The following is a 21417-nucleotide window of genomic DNA, read 5'->3' on the forward strand; positions in this document are numbered from 1 at the left end:
CCCTGTTGTGCTCTGCATGCTGAGTCTGTTGCACCTTACAGGATTTTATCTGGTCCTGTGTTCTGACTCTAAGGAGATTTACCATCAGGGATTTACTGTTTTGTTAAGGTACTGATGGAAGTTGAAAATGAGAAAACAGGACCAGGATTGTTGGTAAAACAAACTAGGAATTTGGCAATTGCACCCACCTGCCCTTCTGTTAGATTGAAGTTCAGCAAAGCAATAAAGCACAGGGTTAACATTTAGCAAATATAAAATTCTTTGTTGGATCATGAAGGACCAGTAAGTTAAATTAAGTATGTTTTGGAGTATGCAAACTATGCAGTGATGTTTGTTTTGAGGAACTTTTAGGGCTGATTTATAGTACACATTTTGGGCTTCCATTTGCAAGGTTGTCTCCATCCTCACCCAGAAGTTGCATCAGTACAACTATTTTTAAACTTCAGTGCACTTAACCAGATGCAGTCTCCTTTCTGGACATGCCTATTGTTTTTAAAATAGTCATAGTGACTTAGCTGGGCTCCATAACTTCATAAGGGAAGTTGATGGTGGAGAGCCATTGAAATTGAAATGGGAAAGGCAGATACAATTCTTTTTCACTGTTTTATGAAGGAAATTTTAAAGCCCATACTCAGATACAACAATCCCATCCATGTGTCACACCTCATGGTGTTTACTGCCTGTGGCTTTCACACAGTGTCCTGTGCCTCTGCAGTTGACACCGTGGTGTGGAGGGAGGGGTGAGGAAATAGAGGTGCAGTAATTTGGGGGCTCATGCTAAAACATTTATCTCGCTTGGGGGGGTCAAAATGTGTTTGTGCATCCCTGGAGGAGCAGAGCAGTCACTGCTTTGGTGTTGAGGGCTGAGCAAATGCGTCCCCAGTTGTGGAGCTGGAGGTGCTGCCAAGATTTGAAAGGCCCTGTGCAATATTCTCAGATGTCTGATTTTTCCAGACTCTGCATCCCTGTGCACCTGAGTTGCTCAAGAGCACAGGGAGTGCTGAAACTCAGGGGCTGCACCAGTTTAGGTAGGGAACAATGTTTGGCCAAAGCCACCAATAGCAGTTTCTTTGTGGCTGACTTAAAATGAAAGTTCTGCAATTCTGGGGCAAAAATAATGAATGCAAAAATTAGAGCCAAAAGCCAGCCCAAACTTTCCTAGGGATAAAAAAATCAGAGTAGCACATAAAAAAAAAGAGACAATAAAGTTGTTAGGCTTCTTGAAGCATATCTATTTAAAAGGGAGTGCAGATATCTTTTCCAAGAAGAATAACACATGTATTATCTATGTATATATTAATGTTTAGTCTGAACCTATATATTTAATTTAACATAATTTTAAGTGGGTTTATAACATTGCATTTTTCTTGGGGAGTTTATTATTTGCCAAACAAACCTGACAGAACACTCTTTGGAGGTCAAGTTTTACTGACTTGCAGGGAGATACTAAGGACTCTGACTGTTTTATTAATTTTTGGAAAGTAGGAGGTAGCGCCTAAAGTAAAAGAAAAAAATAACCCAAGTAAGCAAAGAAACTCCCAGAACTTCCTCTGTGATGTGAAAGGGTTTAAGAGAATGAATGAAAATACATTTCTTGCAATCATACAGAGATAACTAAATTATTATTTTATGGAAATGTTGTAAGTAAAATACAGAGCAGATTTTTTTTTTGTAACAGGTCTCTCATTATTCTGGATTGCCTCCTTTTTCCATGCAGTCATTTTTCAGGCACTGATCAACAACTGAGAGCTTTGGAAATCATTAAGGAAAGAGAAACACTGAGGACTCCATGAAATGTAACTTTGCTAGCTGAGGCATCAGCAAGGATAAAAGAGAAACACTGGCTTAAGTATTGATTGTAGGTGGAATATTATCCCAGGTAATTTACATTTTCATTTCCCATTAATGGGAACCGTGCATCCAAAATGTTCGGCAGAAAATCACGGCCAAGACCTTTAATTTCACTATTGGAGAACAGAAACAAATGCAACCTTCCTTCCCTTCCCTTCCCCCAGCCTGGAGGGATTGCATGGCGCGTGTATTTTTGGTTCAGTGATTTCACCCGGTGCAGATGTCACGAAGGACCGGGAGGAGGTTGCCATTTTTGGCCGGGTGCTGCAAATCTTTAAGGCTTGCATATGGTGTAACCCCCAAATCTCGAGGAGCCGGGAAGGGGGAGCAGGGCATCACATCCTCGTGCCTGTGTCGCACAAAGCTGCGTGAGTTATCTGCTCCAGAGGGAAACCTCTGCTGCCCTGTTTCCTGCTCAGCAGCTGCTCATTGTCAGCAGAGAATGGGAGACAGAGCCGGCTCGGTGCGCAAGAGGAAGGCAGGAAGATCATCACTTCACCGAGATAAGCAGCAAATGCATTGTTTAGCTTAAGAGTGGAGATTTAATGCTCCAGTAAAATACATAAAAGCTCTGCCACATTCCCTTTCCCTGAAGTGTCCATGACTAACCCTCTGGGCTGGTCCTGAGGACTTTTCCCCATCCTGGCTGCTTTCATAAACTTCAGTGGCTTCCAGCTGCCCGTGCTGGATGCGGCCCCAGCAATGCCCAACAAACCAGGCTGGAATGGCACCGCTGCCTGGGCAGACAGAATTTTTAGGGTTCACCCTTCCAGCATGCTCAGAGTAGTGAGCAGCCTGGCAATTCCCACTTCTCAGGAATGAGGAGATTATTTAGGTGAAAACAAAACCGCCCAAAAACCAAACAGTCCCTTCCCCCCTCAACGAAACAGCCCAGCTCAACCCCTCAAAAAATATTTGGTTTATTCTTTTAAATTGGAAAAAATCCCAGAATTAGTGGTGAGTCCTGAGGCCAAGGTGTTGGCATTGCTGTGCTGCTGCTGGTCCTCGTGTGAGGCTGGATGAGCCCTGCCCTGCACAGGGGGGTCCACACGTGAGCCAAGGCTGTTGAGAAATGGGGAGCCCCAGTTCTGTATCCACTGCCCAGCTCTTGGGAGTTTGTCACAAGCCACTGCTCAACTATCTTAAAAAATCGAGTTCCTTATCCTGCAACTTCTTCAGCAGGGTTTTTAAGCACTTACTTGAGTGGTTTGTTGAATCACAACTTCCATAAGTTATGGTTTTGAGGGCTTAAAACTGATCTGTGTTGATATTCTGAAAAATCAGTCGTTTGGTGAAGGTATTTAACGGGTTTCAGGATCAGACCCATTAACTGTGGGTTAATCTGTGGCTCATTTATTTATTTAGCCTGGAATTAGGTTTTACCCAAGGAAAAAAAAAAGGAAAATTAAATTAAATTCCAGATATTTTCAGTACTTCCTCTAAGATGAGACATAAATTCCCTGCTCCTCTTAATTCCCAGTTTTAAATGCCTTTATGCAACTCCCCTTGCGTGTCACCATACTCTTAGAGAGAAGAAAAATAAAAGCATGTGCCCTATCATTTAAACTCCTGTTGTGATGCAGCAACTGTTGTCAGAGTCTCATCTATGGAATAATAGAGGATGAAACCACACTTCATGATAAAAACTGCAGGCGAGGTCATTCTTACAGTCACCAGCACAAACTGGATATTAATCATAGAGCAAATACATTTCAGAAGCTAAATAGGAGCAGTCCCAGAGCCCTGCTGATAGCTGTGCATCCCACTAATTCACCTCAGTGAACATTTACCTCTAAGCTCAATTAACCCTTATTCCAAGGCCACCCATAAACTTTGTGGTAAATATGTTTTTTCCCTCCGGCCTCTGTTTTCTATCAGTGGAACAGATCATTTCTGTTGGAGGATAAAAAGCTATCTCTGTTTAGAAATGCAGGTCCCTAATTAAGAGTATGAAACGTCCAGTGTGTGTTTGTGAGGGGCTGGAGTTGCTAGATTATTGATTCTGTAAATTCAGATGCTCCTGAGGGCTTCTGTTATTTCTTCTGTCATCAGGTGCTGTTGGAGGCAGGTAGAAATGCTCAGGAAGGCAGGTGGGTGGTGGTGTGGGGGAGAGGAATTTCCTCCTGCAATTGCCTGCACACAAAGTTAGTTGTTAAATGTGTACAAAAAGCTAAGACGAGACGTTATTGCTGTTGTTTAGTTGTTGTTATTATCATTGTTATTAGTATTATTAGTAGTGTTATTATTCTCCCTGCCAAGCATTGTTCAGAGGCAAATTGGAAATGTGGTAATTAGGCCCTGACTGGTAGTGTAGTACTTGTGTCCTGAGCCAAAGTTCAACGCCCTGAAATGAAATTTAAACCAATTAATCTGTTAGATTTTTATCGCTTGTCCGTGTTTTCTCAGCAATTCCCTCAGCACGTGGCCTTTGATCAACTCTCATACAAAAGCTAAAATGTGTGCCTGCTGCTAGCAAGATGGGGCTGACATTAACATGGCACTCATAAAACAATCAGAGCAGTGAAGCCCTCAAACAGACAGGGCAGAGTAATATTTAATAAAAGCGCACACATAATCTTCAGAATTAGCATTTTGTGCCTTGCAGTACCTTTGGGAGAAGAGCTTTTATTTGTGGAGTGATCATTATTATAACAAAGAAGAGCTACCTAATAATTTCCACTTTAACTCTGCAATATGCCATGAGCATTTCTGAACCATTATGCTAAACTGTGGCGGGGTAATCATTTTATTGTCACAGTTTGAGGGAAGAAAAATCCCTGTATATCAGTAGCTGGGAAGTGTGGGAACACAGGAACACACCGGCACACGCAGCACAAAACAAAAAACTTTTCCTTTTTTTGCTCCCCATGTGCTGGAGCTGGTACCTGCCATCCTTTGTATGGGAAGTGAGAAGGTTTTAACAATGTGTACTTGGAGAAAAATGAAGATTTCTTAAGGACGTTGTTTTCCTTGGAGTCATTAAGGTCTTTGCTCATAAATCCCTAACATTTATTGACAGAGCCCTTAGCTTTGAGGTCATTGGCAGGATTCCCATTGGCCTCCAGAAGTTTGGGATTGCAGATCCTGCCTCTGACATCTCTCTGTGAGCTTGGGACATGCCAGAGGTGGGCACTGACTTGCCCTGATGTTTTACAGAGGAGAGCAGCTCATTAAGGCTCATAACCATGAGGCCATTTCTGCAGGTGGAGGATGTGGCCACTCACCTTCAGCAAGGATCTGTGAGGTCCTGCTGCAGCTGGAGGGGGATGTTTGGTTTTCCCTCAGCCCAGCTGTTCTGAAAATACACAATGAATGTGTCACATTCACACCAAAGGGTCTGAAAATCCTGTCTGATGGCTGGGCTACCAAATTCTCTTGGTTCTTATTGTAGTTGGTTTCCAGTGTTCATTCAACAACAACAGAAAAGTTCATGTATGTAGGAATGAACATTTCTTGTTTCTTTTATTCTTTTTCTTTCTTTTTCTTATTCTTGCCTGGACTTAAAGTCTGTTCATGCTATCAATCATGTATGCTTCACTGCCTTGATTAGGACTGGTCTAAAGTCCTTCACTGTATTTTGTTATCAGTGAAGCTTCAGACTTTGACTAAAAACTCGTTCTACAGAAAAAGCTCAATTTATGTAACCTTTTTTTACTATTTATTTTAAAAACACTGTTTCAGAAATGATGCTTTGGGGTTACAGAAGGGCATGAGAAGTGATAATATTTTGAAACTAAACATTTATTTTTTTTTCTTGGAGGTATTGAAAAGTGTTGTAGTTAATTCCAGACAGAGATTCTGGAACTTCGCATTCTGGGGGAAAAAAATAATAATAATAATTAAAAAAAATTAAATCTGTATTTTGGTTTGTCTTCTGACCAAAACAAAACGTAGAAAAATCAGTGAAAAGATTATTCTGCCTAGTTCTGTTTTCCTAGGGTTGCACAGAAGTAAACACCTTCCAGACAGTGCAGTGAAAGTTGCCAAATGATTAAGAGCAGAAGTATGAAGAGCTGAGGGCCTGAGCTGGCCAGACATTTGTACCAGGGGCATAAATAGAGCTGAGCTCATGGCCTTGCCCCCTCCCAGTGTTACCTGTGGTGATGCTGCAAAGGAGACCCAGTTCCATCCTCCTTGGTGCTCCAAGCAAGGGGCCTGGCAAGGGTAAAGTTTTAGACAGACCAGCGTCCTGAATGACACCGGTTATTGCAAATATGTCATTGTATAAACATGTTTTGTGCCCTCAAAAACAGGTAGCAGTCTGGATGCCTCCCTCAACACGTCTTCCTTGGGATGCAGCCCTTCAGAGCCACTTCCCTGGCTGGGCAGCACCTCCTGCAGCCCTTCCAACCTTTGCAGACACTTGCACTATAAAATAAGAGGAGTTGAGTGGGGGAAGCTGGGGAGTCCCTCTGGTTTTTGTGGCATGGGAAAATAATGCCCTGAAATCTTTTGGGAATGCGCAGGGTTCTCACTCCATCTCAGGCTGTGCCTGCAAAGGGCACTGTCCTGCTCTGTTTATTGAACCAAGTCCTGAATTTTTATCCTCAGAGGAGATGTCCTGGGCTATAGCCAGCAGGTTTGATGAGGCACTGATTCAGCACAATTTCTGCATATTTAAATGAAACAACGAGTCTTTGGTTATGGTGGCTTTTCAGGTGAGAGTGTCCCAGTGGAGAACTCAGAGCCCCAGTTCAGCACAGAGCCCTGAGTGTCTGCCTCAGTCCCCCTGGCTGCCATGGGTGGGACTTGGCACGTGTTCAACACGAAGCAAATGCATTTATAAAATATTAGAATCAAATACATGAGGCAGGGCAGCAACTTGAACCTCTGAGTGCAACGTAGGGAACACAACATCACAACATCAATAGCAAGGACTTTTTTGTGGGGTCCTGTAACTGCACAGGAATATCCTACATTAGTTTTAAAGACTACTTGAATCTATAATTTTCAATTGTAGAGTCATTTATGTTGGAAAAAACCCTCTAAGATTGAGTCCAACTGTAAACCCAGCACTGCCAAGCCCACCACTAAACCATGTCCCCAAGTGCCACATCTACATGGCTTTTAAATACCTCAAGGGATGGTGACTCAACCACTTCCCTGGGCAGCCTCTTCCAGTGCTTGACAACCCTTTCAGCAAAGGCTGCATATGTTTTCTGTTAATGGCTTATGGTCTCAAATAGTTTTTATTCACTGGTATTTAGGAAAAAAAAATGTTGCTTGTAGTCTTTAAGAAAAGTAGCTCGTTCTCTGACACATGGGAAACTGATTATCTATGGGTTTTATTGTGGGGGGTATGTGTCCACAATCAACTGGGAATACTGGAAAGGGTGTAATTTGGAAGTGATTTTAATTTTTATTTATGAAAAAGTTCAGTTCTGTGAAAGGGCTAGATGGCATTTTGGAAAGCTGCTTTCACTGTAAATCTGTTGCTGTGAGCTTGGCTGAAGGGAAAGCATTTGCTTTTGGACATCACAGTGGTTTTTATGCACGGTTTTATGCAAGTAACTTGAATCCAAATTAAACATATTGAAGTTACTTCTGTGTGTGCGCTACGTTTTCGTGACGGTAACGTCAGGATGTTTCTTTTGTTAGCTCATGTAAAAGCTAATGGCTGTACTCCGCCAAGTTTGGAGTAGGGTAATGATTTTTTTTCCTGCCTGTTTGTGTTTTTCCCTGGAGCTGGCATCCCCATCAGCTTAAGTAGTGGAAAAGTTTGTGCCTGACACTTGCAACCTTTTGTAGGTAGGGCTGGGGTCTGTTTGCTCCCCATCCCTGCCTGCCACCAGCAGCGGTGTGTTAGGGGCAGTGCTCACAGAAACACTGCTCAGGGTGACTCAGCTGCTCCCTTTCCAGCTCCCTCCTGTTTCCCAGCTCCCCACCCGCCCACCCTGCCCTGGGCTGGGGGAAAGGAGCTTCCCAGCAGCTCCACTGACTCCTGCAATGAGCTCCAACCAACCAGGACTTCACTAAGGAGTCATAAAGATGCACGGGGTCTCTTTAGCAGTTTTTGTCTGGAGTGTTTTGAATTAGGCTTCTGTGGATTAATTAATTTTCTGTCTTTACAATTAGAAGAATTTAGGACAGGGACTGTGCCTCATTAAGTAACTCACTACTCTGCCACGTTGAGTAACTCGTGAGGGCAAGGGTTTTATCCTGGATGGTGCTGACACATGGGTGGCTTTAATATCCCCATCTTCCTAGTAAATCCTTGCCTAAGGAAGTGCCTGAGTGCTCTTCCTTGAGCACATCATCAAATAACCAAAGTTACAAACCAAGTTAACAGCTCAATCAGCCTTTCCATCAAGTAGCAATCCACAGCCAAATGCCACCAAGCCTAAAATTGGGCAGTGGCTGCCGTTCCTGAGTTTGCAGTGCAGCCTCTTCCCCCTGGCTTCATATCTACAGGAAAGAATCATTCCTTCCAGCACCGAGGTTGGCTGGTGGAGTTATGCTGCTCCTTCCATCTGTTTTCCATGAGTAATGAAATTGTTGAGGTACCTGCTTTACTTAAGATGTTATCTAATGCTACCAAAGCCATATTCTCACCTCATGCTGTATCAGCAAGGAAAAGTTGGTGGCATCTTGGGTGAAGTTGCTTCTTTCCACCACCCTGAGACTCCACAGCAGAGAGTTATTCAGGGCTTTCTGCCTACTGTTACAGTAATGTTATTTCTGTTGCCTCAGCACAGTTAAAATCCAGCGTGCCCCAGTGCTGCAGAGGAGGAGAATCAATATGTGAATGTTTATACTGCCCCAGCCCACCAAGATTTGAGCTACTTCTGCTTGCAAAGTCTTAAACCAGAAGCTCTTAGTCCAAGATTTGAGCAGCACTCGAGTTTTTTACATCCTCTCAGAGGCTGGGTAGATACAATGCCAAGAAAGTGGCTGTGAGACTCCATGGATATGGCAAAATGTGTTGCACACACATTTTGTTTATCCTGTAGATGCAATACAACTGGAATGACTGGATGGCAGCTGTGGCTTTTGGTTGTGGGGTGTTGTTTTTTTTTGTAGTAGCCAAAGCATTAATCAGGGCAGGATGGTTTAATACTGAACAACCTGGATCTGATTGCTGAATAGTTAGAGAAATGCTGAGGGTTACACCCTTTTTTATTTGGCCAATATTTTCCATAATATTTATGGGAGTTTCCTTGGTGAGTTTGGGTTCTGATGGATAATAAAGCAAACTTACTGGAGGTTGTTTTATTAACTTAGGTCTTGCGCATTTCATGTACAATAAAAAAATGATGTGTCCTGATTTCCAATTGGTCTCTGCCCATCATGCTGTGATTTTTTTGTTAATGTAGGATTAAAAAAAATCATTTTTTCAATACAGATAATAAAACCAAACAGAAATTAATTAAGGAAAAAAAATGTTTCCAAAGATAGAGTTTGAGGTCATGCATATGTACTACAAAGCATGTGATTGCTGAAATTGTGTTAGTAATGGGGGGAAATGAAAGCTCCTTTTATTTTATTTTTCTCACATCTTCTATCATTAAAATCCAGTTCTAACAGCAGAATACTTCTCTTTTTCATGTGTGTTGAAAAGCAGCTACACCATGTATCAAAGCCATCAGTCCAAGTGAAGGATGGACTACAGGAGGTGCCACTGTCATCATCATAGGAGACAATTTCTTTGATGGGTTACAGGTCATATTCGGCACCATGCTGGTTTGGAGTGAGGTAGGTGTTGTCTGAACGCTAATGTCTAATAGCTTTGTCTCCTTGTAGCCAGCCTGTCCTTTCTCTGGGCCACATGCTAAATCAGCAACAAATGCCGACACGCCAATCCTTGCCTCGCTCAGTTTTATGAAAATAATTAGTCAAGTTTACCTGTGGCAGGAATCCACTATAGCCAGGGGTGTTTGCATCTCTTCTCACTGGCCCAGAATTTAGCTCAGTGGGTTTTATTCCAAGGAAAGGGGAGGATAAATGCCTGTGTGAATAATTCTGCATTTAGCACTACAATAGCTAAGGGCCCACAGGAAACAAACGTTTAGGTGATCCCGCTTTCCAGGGAAACTGGCTGCTGCTAGCTGCAGCTCAATGAGGTGGAAATTGCAGAAATTCAGCACCTCTGAATATCCCTAAAGTCTGCATATTTGGTGTGTCATTTTCATAGCAGCAACCAAATGCACCGTGTTGTATCCACAGTGGACTCCTCATACCTACCAGGGGCCCCTGTAGTTTCACAGGAATCCTTTCCTTGTTTCTTATCCTTTTTTTTTTTGCTGTTGTTATTCCTCCCAGCTCCTTAAATCCTGTCTTTTCCCAGCACATAATTAATCGTGGAGCCTGACATTCCCCAAAATCCTGTGGAAAGTTAAAAGCCAAGCAGCATCACCCCATGGCCATGGCCAGAGTTCCCTCACTGGCACAGGGAGACAGCTCCAAGGAAAGATTTGTATTTTGAACTTAGCACTTTCCAAAAGCATTTTTGGGGTTTAATAAGAAATTGTCATTTTCATTATTTAAATACTGAAAAAAAAAACAACCCAGCCTCCCTGAAATATCTGTGGGCAACTCTTCCCAATGGCGAGAGGATCTTCTGGTGCTTTACCTTACATCCTGTAAATCTTAAATCAACACAATAGCTTAATTTATATCCAGCACATTCCCCCTACTGATTCCATTGCACATATGGCAGCAGTTTTTCCATGTGAAGAGTATTCTCTAATGTCCTTCACTGTTCTCTCTCTCTCATCCTTCCACTCGAGGACAAGTGTGGATGAAAGGGCATTCCAGAAAAGGAGAGATAGTAAATGAGCCCTATTCTGAGGCCCTTATGTGATCATGAAAGTGCCCCCTGGGCCCAGTGTAAGCATTTTGTGTGTTAGTATTGAAGCCATTATGGCTGCAGATATTTAACAGGGAAAGGTGAAGGGGCTGGGAGGAAAGTGCTCCGATTTTGGTGCTGCAGAATTGGATCTTTCATTATAAATCTTGATTCTATTTATTAGTGGAAGCCATTAATTGTCAATTTCTAATCTCAGGAGACTGAGTGCTGGTCAAAATATTGTTGCTGATGGTTGCAAGGCCTTGTCATGGAATTAATAATGTTAGAGGGGGTCCAGACTGAAGCCAGTCTGTTGTCTGGTTATGCTGCAATGGGCTGCAAGCTGGTGTTGAGGAAAACTCTTTCACTGCCTCTCCCTTTCAGAATTGCTTCTCATTTCATAACCTCTGAGAGCAGTCAAAAATCATATAGGAGAAAAGAACATTCTTTCTAAAAAAAGCAGACAAACATGGTAAACAAGTGCAGAAATGCATGAGCTTTCTGAGTGATCCCTAAATAATAGTGATCTATAAATAATTCAAATTACACAAACAAGCCACCTATGAAGTACAAAATAAGTTCTTTCATTTGCCTTCCCATTTCTAAAAATGTCTAAGGCATTTTCAGTACCCAAGAAGAATATTTTTGTTTTACTTTATTAGAGTATAAAATTGAACTGTCAATCCTCTGAATCCGAGTCCATTACAAAACTGGAGCAGGCTCATCCCAAGTTGCCAGTAAGGCCCAGTTATGAGCAAACTTGGCCAGGTTATTTTGTCATTGAATTCTGGATAAATTTTAAAGTTCATCCTGTTGTTTCATGGATCCAAAGAAAACATAATTTTAACTGGGCTTCAGAAAATGCCAAGCAAAACCAGATAGGCAGAGGCTAAAGAAAAAGAATGAGTCTTGCAGAGCATTTGCATGTGGATTTTTCCAGCTTCAGTTTCATCTATAATTGCAGGTGGTTTGGGGATGAAGTCTAATATTGAAATTAAGCATCATTTTGTTACAGACTTTGCATGGGACCTTGGGCAAATCATATAATCTACTTAAAGTTCAATTCCCTTTCTCTAAAACAGTAATAAGATTAGTCACCTTCTTTGGAGAGGTGCTGCGAAGATAATTATCGTAAAGGTCCTATATTACTCAGACTTCATTATAGCAAAATCCATGTAAATACCTGAGCTGCATGGATATTTAAAATATAAATCCTACCATAATTCAGAAGTAAAGTTAAAAGACAAAAAAAAATAATAACCCAACTTCCTTTTAAGAGTGAATTTGTCGCTGTCAAGCAGCATGTTATAAATAATTTGAAATGTAAATAATATATTTTTAATTTATTTTACATGTATTCAAGTTTTGTAATTGAAATATTTATATGCTTGAAATGGAGTTGACTGTGTTAAAAAAGGAGGTTTAAAATTGTTTCTGAAGCACATATTTATTATTTAAACATATATTTTAGCTGTAAACACTCTAACATAATTGCAACCTTTCTCAGCCAGGGAGAACTAAATAAAAACTTAATTTGTCACATTAATTTTGAGCAGAAATGCAGATACCCTAAGCCAGTAAGTTCAATTAATCCTTACCTCCCATATTACTTTATAAAAAAGACTTTAAAAGCCCTTGGTATTTTTAGAGTACAGCAGAATGGGCTGTCTAATGCCTTTTTTTTTTTAAGGGACTTTCGTAACCACCAAACAAACAGGGCTGGTGTATGGTGTGCACATGCTGGATGTGCTCAGAGTCTCAGTGTGACAGCTCTGCTGTGTTTGTGCAGGGCACACACACACACAGGGCTGGAGCTGCTGGGGTTTCACCCAAGCTCTGGGTCCCTGCGTGGTCACAAATATTCCAAATTGGAGCTGCTGATAAGAGCCTTGCTTGTTTCTCTCTCCTGTTGGGGTGCTGGGACTCTGAGAGTCGAGTTGCAGGGCAAATACATGATTGTGAAGACAAAATTAGTTTCTTATAAATATTCCACGATATTTGCTTAAAATGAGCTATTTCTTCAAACATTTTTCTGCCAAGAACATTCCTGCAGCTGTACAGAGTCAGCTGGAAACAACTTCTTTTTTTTTTTATATTAAGAAAAGATGAAGCACTGAAACATCCTTTTTTATTTTTTTACCTTTGTACAGCACAAAAACAGAGAAAACAGAGGATGATTTTTTGGTCTGGCGGGCTTTTTCGTGTAATTTTTTTTTTTTACTGCTGCTGAATCAAATTCTGTGACACGGTTTGTTATTTTGCTTTTTATGTTTGTTATTGATTTTGGAAGTCTCTGGTTTGGTGTGCTTATTTTGGAGGTCTGACTCATTTTTTAAAAATGAGTAGGCACCCTCTTTTTGCAAACCAAGGCTTATTAAGCAGCATCTGGATGCCCAGAATTGAGGCATGCAAAGTCATTGGTCGTTTTTAAAAATATAGTTACCTTAAGGGTTCTGTTCTCACTGAAAGCTGTCATTACCTTCAGTTGGTGGGATTTTTCTTCATTCCTGTTCTAATGGTCCTCTTCACACAGAGGCAAAGTCAAATTTATGACTGATTGTCACCATTTCCCTAACCACAAACCAGAGCTCGAGCATGCAAAAATAAACTAGTGACTCAGATTAATGACATCTCCTTATAAAATGTCACTTTTAAAAAAAGAAAGTAACCTGGCACTCTGAAGAGTGTGAAATGATGCTGTATCACACAAGAATGCCTAGAATATATTAACAAACCACAGAAAGAGGCTTGTTGTACACAGCCCAAATGTGTTTTGGATTTTGAAGGCCAGGCACCGCCCACCATTCAGAAGATCTCTAACTCAGGTTTTAGTGCATCCCACTGCATGTCCCAGCTGACATGTAAGAATTTATACCAAACTGCAAATGCAGTTGCTAAGTATTGGGCCAATTCACTTGAAAATCCCTTGGGAGAAAGGTCCAGTTCCTAATTTTATGTCCAGCTCCGTTTCTCAATTTGCTAAATGCTGGAATGGAGGAGGAAGATGGATCTGGGATTTTGGCTGCTGGGTTCATGTCCAAATCACAGGTTAATCCCTTACTCAAGATTTACATTTAAAAGATCTATTCAGAAAGGACCACAACTCATATTTAGGGATTCTTTGCTGTTGACATGTCATTGCTGATTGTTTTGGTGTCTGTTCATCCACCAAGAGTTCCCAGCTGATGCACAACCGGTCCTGCTGGTTCACACAGGGAACTCACCTACCTCAGTGTCTTGTGTTTCTCACTGGGTAAGGACAGATGCCTAAAAACAACAGGGTGAACATGTGATGCCTCCCCAAAACTTCACCAGTCTCCAGCTGTTTGGGGCTCAGTGGCACCAAGAAGTGGCACCAAGAAGTGGTGTCTTTACTTTTAACGTCCCTGAACAGTAATAGTTCACCTCTTCCAGATGTTTGCATGTAAATATGAGGCAGATTATGCCTTGCAGAACGAGCAGGATATGTCAGCTTGAAAGGAGAAAAGGTGGAGTAGGTTCCCAACATCAGGCTGACAGTGTAGGCAGGAAAGCATCCCATAATCCTGGAGTTACAGGAGGCAGGGCCAGATCTGCTTTTGCTATGGGTGGGCTTGGACAGCCCAGAGATGCACAGCACCAATTGGGACACTTGGATTGCAAACCAGAGTCAGGACAATGTGGAGAGCTGCTCCCAGTCCATAGCAGATCCTGGCAGAGCTGTGGAATTAGAATTTGAGACCCAAGGTGGGAGGTTTCGATGTGCAAGGGAACATTTTTTGTCCCTTCAAGCTGATCTCCTGCTATGACAGCAATCTAAGGAACTCCTGGTGTGTAACCAAGCTGGCCAGTTCCCTCTGTGTGCAGGAGACCTGAAGGCTGACCCAGAACAAAAGTGGCTCAGCACTGAATCCCTGCCAGTGGTCAATTACAGATGTGATGGAGAAAAAGCAAAAGGAAAAGGCACATGTTTTCTCCTGGTATACCTCCCAAGCTTTAGTTGTAGGGAAGAGAGGAATAAAATACATCCTGCGTGTCCTAAACCATAGGACTTCAGACATAATGTTCACCCTTTGGGAATGTGTGGGCAACATTATTGTATATTTGTGGTTTTAAACACAGTTAAACTTATTTACTTCAGAGCACAAAGGAAAACCAAACTGTTTGTGGAGAACAAACCAGGAAACTTGCTTAACTCTCCCCAGCTCTCTGTAACAATGGACCATAAATAGGTCAGACATTTCTTGGGAACCAGGGAAGATGAGTATTGGAAAATGCCACAAATTATATTTAAAGAACATTAAAGTGGTGACAGACCAGTAAATGCTGGGAAATTCAAAGATACAACCAGAAGCTGCCTGTATAGCTCATGCCAGAATGGGGGTGAGGGATGCAAGGCTCATGCTGATGCAGTAAGATGAGCGTGTTAACCTTTGCTACTAAAATCCTTGGCCGATTTCACAAATATTTTCTCCCAAAAATGTCATAAATTTTTTCTCATCTTGCCAGTTCACCCAGTTAACCAGAACCACTCGAGGATGGGATTGATCTCAGTTATGTTTGGCTGCTTGCAGTAGAGCAAATGGTCTAAACTTGTCATGTTGGGAAGGGTCAAAGCTTCTGGGGAGTGGTTCATCCCAGTGAGAGGTGTCTGAAGCACTAGAAATCAATCACTGCTTGGCACTGCCTTCTGCCCCTGCTGGCTTTTTAGGGTGAGGAGAGAATTGTCCTGGACTTGTAGGCTTTGGTCAGCTCAACTGTTAGACAACTTAGTTTAAATGAAAGCATTCCTTGGAAGTTTGGGGTTTGGTTTTGTTTTTTTTTTTTATTTTTCATCCCTCCCCCCCAGTTGATAGAGCGAGCAATTTAGAAAAAAGAGCAGGTTTCTTTTTAAAGTAAGTTTCTAAACCACATGATTCTAAAGAAGAGCCTGAAAACATACTTTTGGAGCTCCCAAACAAGAAGACATCAACCCCTACATGATAATTTCTAAAATGACATGTGGCTTCTGACTTCTGTGGATCTGAGTAACTTTTGGAGCATTTGATGCTGGTAGTTTTGGTTTTAACGTTCAACTTGATTTAATATTAATTTTCTTATTTTAAATATGGAGAGTTCCCCACTGTGTGTGCCATTTCCCTCTGCAGCACAGATGGCTCTCAGACAGATATTGCTCTCCTTCTGTGCTCTTTTTTAGTCCCGAAACAAAGAACCGGATAAAAGTCTGGGGTTTTTGGTAGGGCCTTACTGCAATGCTGAAACATTTGGTTCCTAGTAAAAATAAGAACAAAATCAGCTTTTTATTAAAAAAAAAAAACCTATTGAAATTTATTCCTTAATCCAGGACATGATTCAACCAAGAGCACAGAGCAGTTGACTGCATGGGGTGCTCACACTTTGCTCACTGTCAAACCAGGTTATGGTCTTGGTTTTATTTGCCACGGGCAGAGAAGGATTATCCATGTGCCAGAGCTGTCTCTTGGTTGTTGGACACAATCATGTCACCTTTTCTCTTTTTACTGTTCTTTCTTAGGGAGCCCAATGAGTGAGAAGAGGACATTTTGGTGACAGGGAGGACAATGCTGTAGTTTCTGAGAGCAGCAGAGATTTGAGTTAATCTGCTATGAATTAGTGAACTCTTAAATGGCTCTGCTAATAATTTCAGGGACCACATTTTAAATCCAGTCCAGAATCCTTAAAAAAGCAAAAATGGCTGAGAGCCTGGAAAGTGCAGCACTGACCTGCCCCAACCTTTGTGCCAAGAGGATCAGAATCCCCTGCCCAAATAAAAACAAAGTCAACTTTATCTACTTATTTCTGTGTAAATCCACACCTGAAGAAGCCTTCTCAGACATGTGTCAGTCATTGCAGTGAAGGCAGACTGGAAGTGATGGTTAGGTGGTTTTCTTTGGTACATTGTTTTTGAGTGCTCTCATCATTTTGAATGAAAGATCCAGCATCCTTTAGAAGCCAAGATTTGTATTTCTACAGGCATCAGCTGCACCTCCACAGAATTAACAGAAAATTGAAACAGCAGCAAAGCTGTTTTAAAAAAAGCAAGGTGCTTTTCCAGTGCACAGATGTCAGCTGGGATATTTAAAACCTTGGGCTTGTGCTGTGCCATGTTCACACGTGTAATGATGTGTCATTTATGAATCTGGTTTGTTGGACACTGTCATGACCCCCAAATTCACCTGAGCAAATGTGGGTGTCCTGCTGCTGTAGGCTGGGGCTATTGCATCAAACCAGGGCTGATGCTTGTACTAGGAAACAAATTCCTGCCATGTATGAAAACAGGAATAATGTTGTTACAAGAATACTTGTAAATACTGTGGTCACTGGCTTTTGTGTGGGTTACATCAAGATTTTACTCAAACATTGACAGGTTAATTACATGTTTCAAAGCTTGTTTACTGTGATCTGAAAATGTTATTAAAGAAGTGTTCAGCATCTAACAGTGTTTCTCTTTCTTCTCCTTTCCCAATGTTTTCTCTAGCTGATTACTCCACATGCCATCCGTGTACAGACGCCTCCCCGACATATCCCAGGGGTTGTAGAAGTCACATTGTCCTACAAGTCTAAGCAGTTTTGCAAGGGAACGCCTGGAAGATTCATTTACACAGGTATGGATGCTTTAAGTGTAAGGGGGAGAAATAGGGCAGGCAATAAATCACACTTGCTAGGGCTTCTGCTTTCATCATTTAAAGTTGTGCTGCATCTTATTATTTTGGCTGAGGATGTCACTGAAGATGTTTGAGGATGGAGTCAGAATTGGGTGACTGTAGGGATGAATCTAAAAACACACCAGTGTGGGATTTTTGTTTGCTTGTTTGTCCTCACAATGGGACATCTCTTTACCCAGGAGGGGAGAGGAAGGAGGGAAGCAGATACTCCAGCACTTAAACAAACTGAGGAAGAGTGCAAGCACAAGGAGCCAGACATACAAACCTGCCTTGAGATGGATCCAGCTAAACATCTCCATCTCATGTTGCCCAGCAAGGGTTGCAGGGGTTCAAAGCCTGTTTGCCAGCCCATCTCACCATAACTCACTTGTCTCTGGCTTCCAGGGAGCTCCAGTAGCTCTCAGCCCAGCCAGTGCTGCAGACACAGGGACTTGCAGTGTGATTTGGGGTGGTCTCCTGCACTGGACACCACTAGGTTGAGTGATTTGGCCTCAAGAATTACTAACAAAAAGAACCACTCTGGGACATTGCAGGTGCTGTCAGTGTCAAACCACTCTCAGTAGTTATAAGAATGGCCTGGGAAATAGGTAGCAGCCGAACTCTTTTAAAAGGATGTGTCATTGATTCCTCTGGAGGTGTGTGCTTTAACAGCTTTGCCCTGGTTTTGATGTGCTTTTGATGCACTTGTTGTTCACATCTACAGACAGGACTATGCTGGAACTGTTTGCCTGAACCATGGTTCAGCACAACCCAATGCAATTCATTTCCTCATCCTTGTTTGCCCCTGGAACTTTAGGTGTACCACAAATGCCTGTGACTGAGGCATTCTGAGTTCCACTGGGCTCATACATGGCTCCAACCCTCAGTGTACACACAGGGACTCGAGGCAGAGGAGACAATTCTGTGCTCCAGCTGGACAGGAAACTCATTTGAATTTTGTTAACACTAAGAAAGTTGAAAAAGGTTGCCTTATAAAGCTTTCTTGTCTTTTTCAAATACCCTCTCCCCCAAATGGGGTTATGCATTGGGTTTCTTTAAACTGGCTCTTAAAATGCTCACATATTGCCCTGCTGGCTGAGCAGCAGGCACTTGTGGAGGCTGTGTGTGTTTATTTGTGAGCATTATGATTTCAGCAATGTGTGGGAAATCAATCTACTGGACAGTAATACACCATATCAAAAATTATTTCAATTTTTGAATGTGTTGGAACAAAAGGAAAAGCAAAGTTTGAGTTGATGGCTGTGCAAATTGCTGGTGTGACCCATCAGAGGAGGGTGTTGCCCAGAGCTTTGGGCTGTTTGAGATGAATCCTTTCCCTCCTCTGTTTCTTGCAGGAAGTTGTGCTGTCCCGCCTGTTGTCACCCCACTGGGGTGGCTTCCCCTAGGGCTGGTGAAATGGCAGGTGTGGATATGGAAGGGAAAAAAAACGGGTTTTTTTTTTTTATTTTTTGCTCCCCTTAACTTTGCAGAGAAATTTTTGATGACTCCTTTAAATGCAAAAATGGCTTGAACCCATTTTGGGGTTGCTTTTCAGATGATTATTAATTAGTTTTTCCAGTAAAAAGGAGGGCAGCAGTTTAGCTTGTCTGCCCAGAAGCAGATGGCTGAATGTGGAGATGAAGCGTCCCAGTAGCGAGAGTGTTTCCATGTATGCATTTTCTGGTTGGTGTTTAAAACACACTATTTTTCATCCAGTAAATGGAAGTTATGAAATACTAAACAAGAATGATAAAATCAAAGGTGATCCAGCCCATGGACAGTTCTCTCATGCAGTTACTTACAGAGTTACAACAGATACAGAAGAGGTGTCGTGACTGAAATCCTACCTCACATAATTTGCATTTTCCTTTTAGACCCAGCCTGAACTTAAATGTAGCTTTTTTAAAAAGCACTAAATGAAACTAAAATAAAAACAATTAATGCATCCTGACCTTCAGAAGTGCCTTCCAGCCCTTTAAACAAAATGCAGGTTCAGTACATGCCTGCCGATTAGTTTTAGTTAATTGAAAATTATAGGATTGACCCAAGAGGAAAATTTTGTTTGCACTCCAATCACTTTTACAAATTAAGGAAAATTACCACAATTTTGTTTAGCTAAGGTTTCACACTGAGTTCACGAAATTAGCTCAGCCATCCCAACAAAGTCAGCACTTTGTTAGTGAGCACTAGAAAAAAACTAATAGTCTATGGTGTGTACAAACGAAGCATAGAAAAAGCTATGATGCTTTAGAGAACTAGGCCAAGTGGTTTTAATTAGGATTATTGGTTCATTGTAAGTTTTGAAGAACAATCAAACTAGCAGATTAGCTGTTTCTTTTAAAGCTAGAATTTCTTGCCATTCATTTTTCCCATGAGAACTTGTTTTAACTCCCACATAGCACTATTTTTTTATTTTTTTTTTTTATATTTTATTTTTTTTTTAACAAGGCCTGCAGGAAATAGACCAATTGGAAGTTGGGATACAGTAACATTCCCCAGCATCACTCCAGCCTATGGGAGTTTTTCACAATGTTCTTCAGTGAACTCAGTGTTCTGGAACATATTACAAAACCACAGAGGCCAAATGTTTTCTCAGAGGAGTTTGGCCTCTGTTTTTGGCCGAAAACATTTCAGCATCACTTGCTGCTTATTTACCCTGCTATTAAGAACAAGAAAAGGGGAGAGCAGAAAAAGCAAGGGGGGGAAAGCAAAAGAGAGTGTGTGAGAGAGAGAGAGAGAACAAGACCTGGGGTTTGTGGGCGGTGCAGGAGTTGATCAAGTGTAGTTTCCTTTCTGGTGAGAATGTCCCTGCTCGTTAATGGTCCCATTTTGTGGTCAGGTCTCATTTAGAAGAAATTATTTTTAATCAGTGTTCAACAAAATATCCCCTCAAGCCACCTGGCTGTAAACTGTTTTTTTCTTACTGTTAAGTAGTTAAGTTCTCAGAAGAAAATACCCTGTGACCCATTAATTTTAGCCTTTTTTTCCTTTTTTACTGCAAATAACTTAGTAACATGATCTCTAAGTAGTGCATGTGCCATCTAGGAATCAAGATCACATACATACAGAGAAATCCTGGCTTTTGTGAGTATTACTGAAAGAAATAAACCAGTGTCAACCCTGTGCTTACAAGAAAACATAAGTTGTTTTTTTTTATTTTCCATCTGCAGAGAAAGCCATTAGCATGCACTTAGAGAGCAATTATTTCTTAGATTTTAAGCTTTGACATTCCTGAGAGAACATTATTAGAAATACAGAAGTCTGAACACACCTTGAATGTGTGTTCATTTTGGAATAATAATAAAAATCCATATTACACATAGAAATACCCAGACATGCTGTGGCACTGTTCATCTCTAAATCTCTTCTGGCATTGGAGAGCACTGAATGAATTCAGCTTTGTGTCACAACTTGGGAGTCAAGTGTGTGTCACTAGCATTATTTTAGGACTGGAGAAACTGAAATAAAGGAAGAGATTAGAGGTACAAATCCATTTGGCAAGGTGGTCAGGGCATATATGGTTGACTTAAATAAGAAATGAGAATTGGCACAAATTTGTGATAGCCAGACAGCCTTTGAGATTTTGTTTTGGTTTGTTTTAATTTTTAAAAAGCATTTATGCCATGGACAGCATGAATTTCACAGGTGACTTTTGCAGTGGCACTGAGCTGCAAGATTTGAGTGGGGCTGCACAACTGTGAGATGAGAATTTATCTCACTGCATATTGGAAAGGACATATGGAGGGTCCATAAAAATGCATTATGCTGTGTCTTCTACCACCTGCTCAGTTTAAGATTTTGTGCTTTTGTTCCCAAAACAGAGCAAAGGACTTCAGAGGGGCCAGAAGTACAGATCTGTGTCACTGAGGTTGTGTGCAACACGGGTTAATTCAGGTTCTTGGCCAGATACCCCAGATTCTGATCCTCCTTTTGGAAACAGGGTTGGATGCAGGTTGGAACTTTGGAGCATTTTAATTTGCATTAGGCTTGCAGGGAGGCTGTGTGCTGAGCCCTTTGGGGGCTGACAGGGCACCAAGAGGAACAGGCAAGTCCCCCATGGCCATTTGGGGTTTGTTATGAGCTGTGGGGTGGGATGTGGCTCTGGAAGTGCTGCCAGTGGGAATGGCTGGGTGGAGGATG

General features: G+C 41.6%; 1 protein-coding gene across 6 annotated transcripts in view; it reads left to right on the forward strand.

Annotated features, from left to right (window-relative positions):
- Positions 1-21417, forward strand: part of EBF1 (EBF transcription factor 1) — a 265802-nt gene that overhangs the window by 187204 nt on the left and 57181 nt on the right. For 4 of the 6 annotated variants that reach the window (XM_015642123.3, XM_019008184.1, XM_019008185.1 and 1 more), the window contains exons 9-10: positions 9413-9543; positions 17112-17238. In XM_015642123.3, coding sequence (XP_015497609.1) covers positions 9413-9543; positions 17112-17238 — 258 coding nt within the window. Of the gene's footprint in view, positions 1-9409; positions 9544-17111; positions 17239-21417 lie in introns of all 6 variants that reach the window. The other 2 variants (XM_019008183.1, XM_015642120.2) reach the window with 1 other exon arrangement.

The sequence above is a fragment of the Parus major genome, chromosome 13 (assembly GCF_001522545.3).
Source record: "Parus major isolate Abel chromosome 13, Parus_major1.1, whole genome shotgun sequence".
Classification (NCBI taxonomy): domain Eukaryota; kingdom Metazoa; phylum Chordata; class Aves; order Passeriformes; family Paridae; genus Parus; species Parus major.